This window comes from Ursus maritimus, unplaced genomic scaffold (genome assembly GCF_017311325.1).
Source record: "Ursus maritimus isolate PB19 unplaced genomic scaffold, ASM1731132v1 scaffold_23, whole genome shotgun sequence".
In the NCBI taxonomy this organism is placed as follows: domain Eukaryota; kingdom Metazoa; phylum Chordata; class Mammalia; order Carnivora; family Ursidae; genus Ursus; species Ursus maritimus.
This window is the reverse complement of record NW_024424786.1, coordinates 20014500-20026590: the sequence shown is the minus strand read 5'-3', so window position 1 is coordinate 20026590 and position 12091 is coordinate 20014500. Positions and strand designations below refer to the sequence as shown.

Below are 12091 nucleotides of genomic sequence, written 5' to 3'. Positions count from 1 at the left end.
AAGAAGTATAGAGCAGAAGAGGCAAGAATCAATGCCACAGTTATCCATGAAAAAGAGCCTTTTAAAGTGGTAACTACAAGTAGCATTACCCTTACTTAACACCTTATATAGGTAATATTCGGTAATATTTTAACATTATCAACTTTCAACATAATCTTAAATGTTTCCACAGGAAAAAATAAGAATACACCTTTAAAAAACCTATATTCAATTCAGTGTGCAAACTGTCAACTCCCACCAGTCTTCTCCCTTCCCCAACCAGAGTTGAAGAATCAAATATGGAGGATCTGTGGTCAGTCATTTAGAAATCACCCATTTTCATTGGAGAAGCTAATGAACTCAGCATTAACTGAGTATCTACATGGCTTACAGGTCCCTTCAATGCTGTATGTGTTGATTTTGGCACAATTTTCAAGCTATAAAAACTGTGTTGTCTTCCTCTGGTAGAACTTGGAAAATGAACACTAATAACTCTGATTCCTTTCCAGAAGGCGTAACCCTGATTTGTTTCCTAATTCTTGGTAAAAATGTTAGAGATACAAGCTCCCTTTACTTTGGAGAAATCCTAACTACCTTACCAAATTAATGGTATCATTAAACATGCTTTCACTCAACAACTCCTTTTATGACACTGAAGATTTATATGACATTAAAAATAAGTTATTTTCTATAGTTCCCCTTTTGTGCCCTTAATGATGACACGTTCTGGGGGATAAAACAAGACTCAAAATTACTAATGGTCCAGGAGAAAAATGGTCCACTTAACTGAGTACAAGACACCAACAACTTTATTGTTATTTCTAATAATGGTGTAAAGACTAGTAAAAGTTTGAAACTTCAACTGTCTTTTGGCCTTATCTTCCCCTTTCCTCTTAAACATCTCCCCTTAACCACTTCACTGTTGCATCTTTTATTTAAGTAGTAAAATGTTCAGAAATTCTCCTACAAAGCTGCAAGCATCCTTCAGAGAAAGACACTTCTATTATTTTTATGCTTAATTTTGAAATTTAAAAAGCCAAGCAAAATTTTATATAAATTATAGTAACAAGCAAAATTGGTCTATAGTGTTACAGATCAGGAAATGGTTCCCACAGGGCTGGAAGAGAGGGTATCTAGTGACTGAAAGGGGACACAAATAGGCTTCTGAGGTACAGTACAGGTTAATGTTCCATTTCTGGGTGCTGGTGTGTTCAGTCCGTGAAACTCATCAAACTACATTTGCACGTACTTAAGTCTATGTATGACAATAAAAGGCTTAAAAAAGCAACAGAACTACAGTTATTCATATTACAGGGAAAAACAGTAACATTTCTTATCAAATTAAAAGACACAAGATCCAAAAGTTAAGCAAACATTAAAAGGAAAAAATTAATTTTCACATATTTTACAAAACCTGAAAACACTGGCCCCATATCTCATTTAAGTATATACCATTACTAACCCGGAGGGCAAACCAGCTGGGGCATGTCCATGTTTTGTGTTGGATTCATAGGCTGTGCAGATACAATGGCAGGATCAAGTGTCTGGTTTTCAAAATCCAGCATTGAATCCTGCAAGTCAGGATATAATGGAATTAAATTAAATAATGTAAACACTTAAACTTTCGGTTAGAGTTTGACTCAACTGTACCTACCTGTATGAAATTATAGGGCCCCTGCATTTGAGCCATAAGGTCCTGGACTCGCTGTCTTCTCACAAGGGGATCTGCTTGAGCCACTGGAGTCAAAGAGTGGGGCTCTGGTACTGAAGGAGATGCAGCCTGAGGTTGCTGCTGGAGTGAATTTACCACCTAAAGGGGAAAAAGAGGGGAGAGATGCAGACTGTGAGAATGCAAGAGCTCCATTCATTACCATCATGACAGGTCCCCAAACTATATATGGCACTATACTATAAACAAAAGAGTAGGCTTTAATGTAGTTACTCAAACTGACCATAATTATAAATTTAACATTTAATGCTATCACTTCTAGAGTGTTCTCAATTCCACAGGATCACTATGTAGCATTTCAGATTTACATTATAACCTGCTTTTTCAAAGATTACCCGTGCTTGCTTCCTAAAAGAATGTATTGTGCTTAAACCGCTATGCCTTCTATAATAATTAAATCTGTATTTATCTCAGTACCTGATATACAGTCAGCACTCAAGAAAAGTTAGTTATTATTATCATCAAACTTGAGTTCCTACCATTTCAGTCTCTCTGCCAATACCATAGGATCAAGCCCTATCACCTATCTAACTTACTACAAAAGCCAAAGCTCACTATATCTACCTTTTTCCTAGCTCTAATTTCTCCAATTATCTAGTAATTCCCTGCTCTTCCGGGAAATCTCACTAATTTTTATTATATCAAATTTACAGTCTGTCTGGCTTTTAAACCTGGGCAAGTCATACCTGGTGAGCCTGGATAAATCACAACCTTATTTCTCTTATAAGCAATAGTGAGATAATAATCACTCCCTAAATTGTTATGATGACCAACTAACCTGTCATCTACATCGGGTTGCTCAAAACTTCCTTAGAATTCCACTTGGCTAGCCTTTGAAAGGCCCTACCTACCACGTACTTACGAACAAACCATACTGGCACATTACTAAGTATGATAATATACTTTTCTCTCCTAATAAAAACCAAAAAGTACTACTAAGCACTGTTCCTTCCCAAACTTTCCTACTATGCCAACACATACCTTTCATTCCTAATGTTCAATTAAACAAATATGCTAATAATTCATTTCTACCCCTATATGCATGCTAATATATACCTATTCCCTCACTCTCCTAAAAACATACACCAAATCTACTTAATCAAAGCCCAGGAGGTTTGCATCCCTCTTATATAAATCACCATTCTACAGATCTTTTAGATCTATTGTTCCTCTAACCCTCACTCTAATATTTCTGAACTGCCTTGCATAATTCAGCAAATACATACTGTCTTGCTAGGGCTTCATGGGACACTGTTTTCATCCAAACTAGATAACTTTCCAGAGTACAGGGCAAGTTCTTTACTCAATCTATCAATGTGCATTTTGGCACATCAATAAAGAGCTAAAGGTACTCATACAATTACACCTTTGGAGAACGATCTTGATGGGATAATAATATTAAAGAGAAAAATATTAGTCACAGTTGAAAACTATTTTTTCTGTACTTCAGATATATAAAAGAAGTAACCTAAAAGAGGATGGAAAGGATGGCAAGGACCAACTTGCTAAAGCATTTGTTTTTCTCTTATAGGTAACACAGCATCATCAAGAGTTTCAAGTAAAAGTAATTAAAAGTAATTTTCCTAATAATTGACCTATGGAAGTGAATAGGATAGCCTGGGGCAGTCAGAAAAGAAAAATATGAAGGGGGCACCTGAACTAGACATGAGGACCTGAAAAAAAGATTATGTCAATTGAGGAACAGAATTAAGAAACACTAGAGAAGTCTAGAGCATTAGGGAGAAGGAGTCTAAAGATGACACTCCAACATATCCCTTGGAAAGTGGGCCTTTCTGACGGCTATACATGTGGGTGCCCAGATTTTTAGAGCAACCTGGTATCAACAACACATAAATCATGTACTCTAATAACCCTAAGTTAAAATAACTTTATATAAATTCTCTATAACTGGATCAGCAAAGAGATTCTATTAAACATCCACAGGTATAAATAATCTTTTAAACATAATGTTCTTGTTGTGTTAGTAAGTTTGTTATGATAATAAATGTACTAAAATGCAAAAGACTAACAATCTTAATTTGTTCTTAGGAGATAAAAATTACTAATAAAAACAAAAGATATCAACCTTGCAACCGAGAGAACTCTTACCTCAACTGTTTCGACTGTCCACTCATCTACCTGCTCCTTTTCACCACTGCTGAACTGTGTTTCTGCCATAAATTGTCTATTTACATACTGCAAAGCAAAGTAAATGTTTGAGAGTTCTGCTTGAAAGACAGAAAAAGAAAGCTAGCATTAAATAAAAATCATACCTCTGTTGATTCAACTTCACTTTGTTCAGTGTATTCTTCTGCTGGCTCAGGTTCTAAGAGGTTAAAAGATGACAGAAATGAAGAGTAAGAAAATCATTTTAAAATTAACAATTCATTTAAACTCCAAATAAGTTAGCAGTTTACTATCAAATAGCCGGAATTTATTTACAAAGTTATAGTTAACAGAAGTTTCTGTATTTTAATCATTCTTACAATAATGTATTTAGAAGGAGTTTTCTTAACCATTTACTCCAGAATGAATTAGGTTCAAGAGTAGTTATTCTGGATTAGGTATAACGCCAATAAAGAGTTAAGTTAAAACGTCTCTCTCTAGCCTTAGAAGTAATATTATAAAGTAGCATACAGATTAAAAATCTTTTTTTTTTTAAAGATTTATTTATTTATTTATTTGACAGAGACAGAGACAGAGACAGCCAGCGAGAGAGGGAACACAAGCAGGGGGAGTGGGAGAGGAAGAAGCAGGCTCATAGCGGAGGAGCCTGATGTGGGGCTCAATCCCAGAATGCCGGGATCACGCCCTGAGCCGAAGGCAGACGCTTAACCGCTGTGCCACCCAGGCGCCCCCAGATTAAAAATCTTAACTATTTTAATCAGTTGGTGAAAGTAAAGGTGGGGAGAAGACTTCCTTATGTTGATCTGCAACCATAAATTCCGCCAATGTGCAATCTTCCCTTCTAGTTTCAACCTAATAGCTAACACTTGCCTAAGTGCTTACTATGTGGCAGATACCATATACATACTTCATATACTGCTTTCTAAACAGAACCGGAGGTACAGAGAAATTCAGTCACTTGCCCAAAGTTACAGAGCTAATGAGAGTCAAAGCCAAGATTTCAATCCAGGCAGTCTGATTCAAGAATCCATGCTTTTTAACCACTACAAAATTTATGCTCTGACAATGCTTCCAATGGTACTCAGAATTTTATTTATCAACTTATCAAAAAGTACTCCTGGTGAGTGCTTACCTACCTATTAGTTTATGCTAGGTGTTAAAGTTAATTGGAAAAGAACCCTTTTCCATTGAGATTATTTATAATTCAAGATTAAAGAGTTATAATCACCCCAACATTTAAAATACACAGACATATATGCACACACGTGCCCTAATGCTATTCATCACTTCATACACTAGCATGGGAAACAACAGTAAATCTGGGCATGTCAGCCACGATGTACTTCAAAAGCCGTACAACATTTCCCCTCACCTATACTCCAGCCCAGCAATTCTGCAACAACAACAACAAAAATCAGTTTGTAATAGTGATCCAGTTGAACATTTGTACCAGTAAGTAAATGACTGATATTTGGGGTGGGGGGGGAGGTGGGCAGAGGAAGAGGGAGAAAATCTTTACAGGCTCCACACCTAGCATGGAGCCAGATTCAGGGCTCTATCTCACAACCCTGAGATCATGACCTGAGCCGTAATCACGAGTGGGACGCTCAACGAACTGAGCCACCCAGATGCCCCTAAATGACTGATATTTAATACCTCTGAGAATAACTCTTAATACGGTTTTAATATTTTGTCATGCTTAAAGTTTCACTAAAAACCTCAATGTGCACATGTAACTAAGTAAATGTATAGCTTGAACTTGTGGCAAAAGAAGTAAAACTAGAACTATAAACTAAAGCTTATATCCACCTAAGTACTTACCAGCTTCAGCTACCTGGTCTTCAACTGTAGGTGCTGAGGCTGCCTCTTCCTCCTCACAGAGCCCATTCTGGTGGTTGTGAGTGCTGTCAAAGTAGTTTGACTGGAAAACACGCTCAACAATTTCCTTCAGAGCTTTATCTAAAAATTGAATATGAATTATAAAGTTAGACCATCTCAGGATGCAGGACTTGAATAAGATTCAACATGCTACAAAATATTGCTCTAAGAAAAAACCTTATCAACTGTTACTGAAACATAAATATAAAAAACATTAAAGTCCACCAACAATAGAAATTATGGAATGATAGAGAACAAGAAGAACCTATCAGTATTAAACTTTATACACTTAAAGGAAGTTAGTTCAAAACAAAAAGCTGATAATTATCATTTAGTCATTAAGTATGTATTTAATACCTACCTATATGTTGGGCAATGTGGTAGGCAATGGGGCTACAACAAGATTTGTAAAAGATACAGTATCTGCCCTCCCTAAGTTTATAGTCCAATAGGTAAGAGTTATCAGATACAAAAACAGTAAAATCACATCAATGAAAAGTACTACACAGAGGTACAATGGATTGGACCTAAGCAGGAAGAAACACGAGAGGCTTTCCTGGTGTGTTAAGTGCTGCAAGAGCATAGATCTGGAAGATGAGTTGTAGAAAGGAGAGAAGTGTTTCAAGGCAGAAACAACAGCATTTACAAAGCTCTGTATAAAGAGAAAGGGTGCCAAATACCAGAAAATGAAAGCATGTGCTATGGCTGAGGCATAGGGAGTAAGAAAAAAATAAAGAAAAGACGAGTCTGGTAAGTGCCAGAACATGCAAGGTCTTTAAGTTAAAGACAACTGTATGTAAAATATAATTAAAAGAAAGCCATTAAAGGAATTTAAAGAGGGATTGGAAGGGTGGATTCAGTTAACAGATTGCATTAAAAAAGAAACAGGCAGAAAAGTGGAAGAGAAAAAGAAGTAGATAGATTCAAAAGATATTTAAAAGGCAAAACTGTCAGAATTTGGTACACCTGGATATAAGGGGGCAGGGCAGCAGGTGAAGGTATGTGTCAAGAATTAATCTCAATTTCCTGGCTTTATATAGCACATGCAGAATGTGCCTATGTATGTAGAATGTATTTATTCCCTAATTGGTCACTTTACAGAAAAATAAAACTTCAAGGACAGTATCACAATATCATAAAGTTAATCCTGTTAACAATAAAACTAACAACTTTTTGAAAGAACATTTCATGTTTCCCTTCCTCTGCATCAGAGAGGGTCATAACTAAGAACTATTTGATTTTAAAAACTTATGCATGAAAACTAAATGCACATAAAAACACCAATTTGAGCTCATTAGTACCTTTTCATTAGTAATAAAGATGCTACATTCCTAAGATTAGTGAACAAGACTAGGCAGAAAATAACACCAAAATAAGCTACAAGCTTAGACATTTAACCCATTACTCCTCAGTAGTGCTCATGAAAATTTGATCAGGCTTGACCTAAAACTACTTTTTTCAGCTAACAAGTTTATAAACACATGTAGATTTCTTTCTATTCAAACTTCAAATGATAAATTCAGTACATATTTGGTGCAGAACTAAAATTAAGAAGCCAAAATAATTTTTTTACAAAGACATACAGTAAACAACACAAGTCAACAAACCAAGAAAATTATTTCTTACATGAAAAGATACAAAAAGGTTGGTTCCTCATATCTGATTTACCCATTTCCTTAAAGCAAATAACTCCAAATTACATCATACAATTTTGCCACTTAAAGCTTTTTATCCAATTTTTCACCAGACATCTAAAAATAAGGTATAAACACGGATACTTTTACCTTAATATGTTCAAAATCTACTTCCCTAAATCAACTTTATAAATAGCAAAGATAAGAACCTGTTCCTTTATTTACTAAGGAAATAAACCCAAAACTCCTAATTTACTGAGGTAGTAAAGCTTAAATGCCCCTTTATTTTCTTTAAAATCAATATGCACTGCACATTTGAGGTTAAGGTCTTAAAAAAAAAATTAATGTCCTCAAATTAGCAGGAGTCTAAAAAAAAAAAACTAAAGGACGAAGGCAAGGACCATGAGTAAAATGTATGACATACAGTAAGTATTTTTAACAAAATTTCAAAATTAAGGGAAAAAAACAGTCCCTGTCTAATACCAACAACTCTGAAAAGTCTATTTGGTGTTAATCTGTCCACTTCAAGCAGGGTAAGTTATAAACAAAACCATGTTAAGTTAGGGCTCGCATCTCTACGGATGTATTTTGACTTATTTACACACACAGCAAAAAGAAAAAAAAGGAAATAAACCAAAAGTAAACAGTAGATGAAAGTTATTTACACAGTTCTGAAATTTCTTCATAATTAACAAACTTTTAAATAGAAAACTAATTTTTAAAGATTCTTAGTTACAAAATAAAAAAATGGTAATACTCACAGGTTGTTCCACATACAGATTTTTCCTTTCCTTCCAGCAAGTCCCATAGGTGAATGGAAGCATGTTCATACTGCTCACTCAACCTTATAATAATAATTAAAAAGCTAATTAATTACCTCTTCATTGTCAAACGAATGTTCGTCAAGTCAACATTTAGAAGTTTCTACTATCAAATACCACTATACCTCAAGCTCATGTCCCGTTCAGGGTCTGCTAATTTGTAGAATTCATCCAACAATGACAATTCCTCTTCAGACAATATTGGCACTCCATTCAAACCTTGCTTCAGGTCAGTTCTCACCTCATCATCTCCCAATTTGTCCAAAACATACTGGAGCTCAAGTACAGTTTTTAAACGTTTTTGTTCTGCTTCTTCTCTCATAAGCTGCTCCCGACGCGCTGTCTTCTTTATTGTTTTCTGAATCTGAATAAAAATGTACGCGTAAGACATGGAAATGAATTTCACAAAATTCCTAATTTAGTTCAACCAATTTCAGGTCCAATATAAGTAAGACATATTTTGCTCAATGAGTATGTGATCCTGATACACAAAACGATGATTCCCAAATTACAAATAAGAGTTTAATATTTAATACATCATGTGGTTTAAATAGTGGTTAGAAAATCAGAACACGGGGCGCCTGGGTGGCGCAGTCGTTAAGCGTCTGCCTTCGGCTCAGGGAGTGATCCCGGCGTTATGGGATCGAGCCCCACATCAGGCTCCTCTGCTGTGAGCCTGCTTCTTCCTCTCCCACTCCCCCTGCTTGTGTTCCCTCTCTCGCTGGCTGTCTCTCTCTGTCAAATACATAAATAAAATCTTTAAAAAAAAAAAAAAAGAAAAGAAAATCAGAACACACACGCACAAAAAAGAAAATCAGAACACATCTTCCCCTATAAAGTATAATACTACTGAAACGTTACCAATAAGAGGATATATTTGGGATTTGCTTCAAAATAATCTAGCTGATAGGGAACAAGGGAGTAGGTATGGGTATATGTGAAATAGGACTGCCCATGAGATGAAAACTGTAGAAGATGAGTATGGATACAGAGGTGTTCATTACATCCCTTTCTTTAGTTTTGCCACTTTTCATAATAAAAAGTATAAAAATTAAAATTTCTAATTAAGCCCGAGTCAACTAAAAAAGAAACCCAAACACAGCAACAATAAAAAATCTTACCTATATCCATCTCCTCTATGGGAAAATGGTCCAAATTTTTCACTGTAAATACCTACTATCGACTCACAAAGAGATGCTACAACCCACCACTGCCTTCCTCACCCCCAACAATTCAATGCTAATACTGTACTATCTCAACATACTGAAAAGAGTGACTATGGAGTGCCTGGCTGGCTCAGTCAGTAAAGCATGTGACTCCTGATCTCAGGGTCATGAGTTCTAGCCCCATGCTGGATATGGAACCTACTTAAAAACAGTAATAAATTAAAAAAGAAAAAGAAAAGAAACTGACTTGTTTTTAAGAATAAGGAGAAAAAGAAGGTGGCAATAGAAGAAAGATATATGCTAAGTATACACATATTTTTCCCCACTATTCTTTTCCTTCTGCTAGTCTTTTACTCTCCTGGGAAGGTAAAGGGAAAGCATCAACCAAACTCAAATAGGTCTCTCTTTGTTCATGCAGTGTCGGTTTGGGGCAAAGAAAGGTTACTCTTTTCAAGAGCCATAAAAGCATTTTCCGTCCCACCTTCTCCCCTTTCTCAAGCCTCGCTAAGATAACTGAGACAAAGAAAACCAAATAAAGACATATGAAATGTATAATAAATGGAGAAATGGGGAAGAGAGACCTAAGAGAACAATGAAGTCTGCAATAAGACAAATCTGTGATGGCAGCAGAAAGGGTAGCAGATTAAACGATATTTAGCAATAAATAGCAAGTGAATACTGCATACGAACACAAGAGATGAAATCTAAGTTAGGGCAGTACAGAAAGCTTTTAAGGAGAAAGTGACATCTACTCTTAAATAGATGAGCTTTCAGTCTCACTGGGGAGCAGGGGCTGGGTGTGTGTGTGTAATTTTAGGGTAGAGAGGCAGCCAGTAGCCAGAGGCAGGAAATATTATAGGAAGAGAGGCAGGAATGTGAAATAAGTCAAAGTAAAAGATAAAGAATGCCACTTTGGATAAAATGAGCAATTCAAGTAAGAAAGAATATGAAAACTCGAAAAGGTAGGCTGGAGCTAGGTTAGAGAACTCTTTTTTTTTAATTTGAGAGACAGAGAGGGAGCACAAGCAGGGGGGAGAGGGAAAAGCAGGCTCCCCACGGAGCCAGGAACTGGACATGGGACTCGATCCCAGGACCCCGGGGTCATGACCCAAGCCAAAGGCAGACGCTTAACCAACTGAGCCACCCAGGCGCCCCAAGAACTCTTGAATGCAAAACAAAAAAGGCGTTTAACAATTGTGGGGAAATGCAATAAGGGATCAAAGTTCAATAAAAAGACTGCCAATGAATTTAAATGCCCAGTGAAAAGTTCCTGAAAACATCAGTGTTAAAAATAGAAGCAAAGGAGAATACAAGTATTGTCACTTACACAGTGTTAGTAGCTTAAGAAATAGACTGATTCTATTTACTAAACTGTATAGCAATCCTACTTCTATGGTCCATATTTTTTTAAAGAAATCAGAAAAAGAAATTGGCCAGAATTCATCAAGCCTGAGGCTCTGACCTAGGTGAAATGGGACAATTCCCTAGTTGGATATAAATTAAGTTTCCTTTATTCCATCTTGAGGGATATCATCAATATGTTCCACCTCTAATCAAATTTAGTAAGTAATAATATTAAGTGCATGAAATATATTAGCCATGAAATACTGTTCCAAGCACAACCCTGTAATGAGGTAGGGACCATTACTATCGCCACTTTCCAGATTAGAAAACCGAAGCAGTGTGACAGCCTCTCTCCTCTCCCTGCTTCTCTTTTGACACTACTGGTTCTGTTTCTCTGGAAAACCCTGAATGATATAGGGACAGACAAGTTCAGTAACTCAAAATCCTACAACTATTACGTAAAAGTGGTAGAATGAAGATTCAAACGAGTCTGGTTCCAGAATCAGAACTTTTTATCTCTGTACTGCAATGTCTCTCATCACATAATAAATGGTTTTGTTTATTCATTTAACCAAATTGAGGCAACTTTGTATTTAATGCTGTTAACCTTTCTCCAAATAAGCTAACCCTAATTCAAAAGAATATGAATTTTCTGGTCTCCACTTTCAACAAATTATTTGACTTTGCTTGTATTTAATTTTTGTCCTATTCCCAAAGACTTCTATCACATCAAAAGATGTATGGGAAAAACACACCACTTTGTTGGATCATGAGTTGATACAAGAGCAATGTATCCCAGTCTGCCACATTCCTTAATATCCCTAACGGAGACCGTGATTACCAAATACAAAAACAAGACTCTATTTTCTGACGGTTAATAGAATTGTAAGATGGTCATGAGGCATAAAGGAATATATGGAAAATAAATGTTCATATACAAGGAATATATAGAAAATAAATGTGTATGTATATATAGAGAGAAGTTAATTATTTTTTAACAATGAGATCTTTAGGGTAACTACTATATTAAGTTTGTCATAGCTGAAACCTCGGTTCTCAGGCATTTTTCAGGTGTTACATTAAACTTTACAGAATTGGAAAGCATCTTAGGTATAACTGAATGCAATCCTCTCAACTTGCAGAGAGCTTATCAATGGTAATGCAAGGACTGAAACCCAATGAAACAAGAAAATTTTCTGCCTTCCTTATTTTTAATATTTCATAAACATATATAGTCTTTTACTTACATCCTGACTTAATGCCATGAAACTCCTCTGTAATTCTTTTGCAAACTCCAAGTTATTTGTGACTTCCTGGTACTTAGATACGGCATCCTAAAATAACAAAGACAAAACCCAACTTTACTAAAACATAAAGAACCACAAATTAATTTTCTTATTAAAAACAGCAAAC

General features: G+C 35.8%; 1 protein-coding gene across 1 annotated transcript in view; it reads right to left on the bottom strand.

Annotated features, from left to right (window-relative positions):
* The window catches only part of CAPRIN1 (cell cycle associated protein 1), a 37119-nt gene that overhangs the window by 10468 nt on the left and 14560 nt on the right, over window positions 1-12091 (bottom strand). The window contains exons 4-11 of the mRNA XM_040638939.1: window positions 11926-12012; window positions 8294-8532; window positions 8109-8191; window positions 5657-5794; window positions 3982-4034; window positions 3818-3904; window positions 1634-1789; window positions 1442-1550 (exon numbers count right to left, since the gene is read on the bottom strand). Coding sequence (XP_040494873.1) covers window positions 1442-1550; window positions 1634-1789; window positions 3818-3904; window positions 3982-4034; window positions 5657-5794; window positions 8109-8191; window positions 8294-8532; window positions 11926-12012 — 952 coding nt within the window. The remainder of the gene's footprint in view (window positions 1-1441; window positions 1551-1633; window positions 1790-3817; window positions 3905-3981; window positions 4035-5656; window positions 5795-8108; window positions 8192-8293; window positions 8533-11925; window positions 12013-12091) is intronic.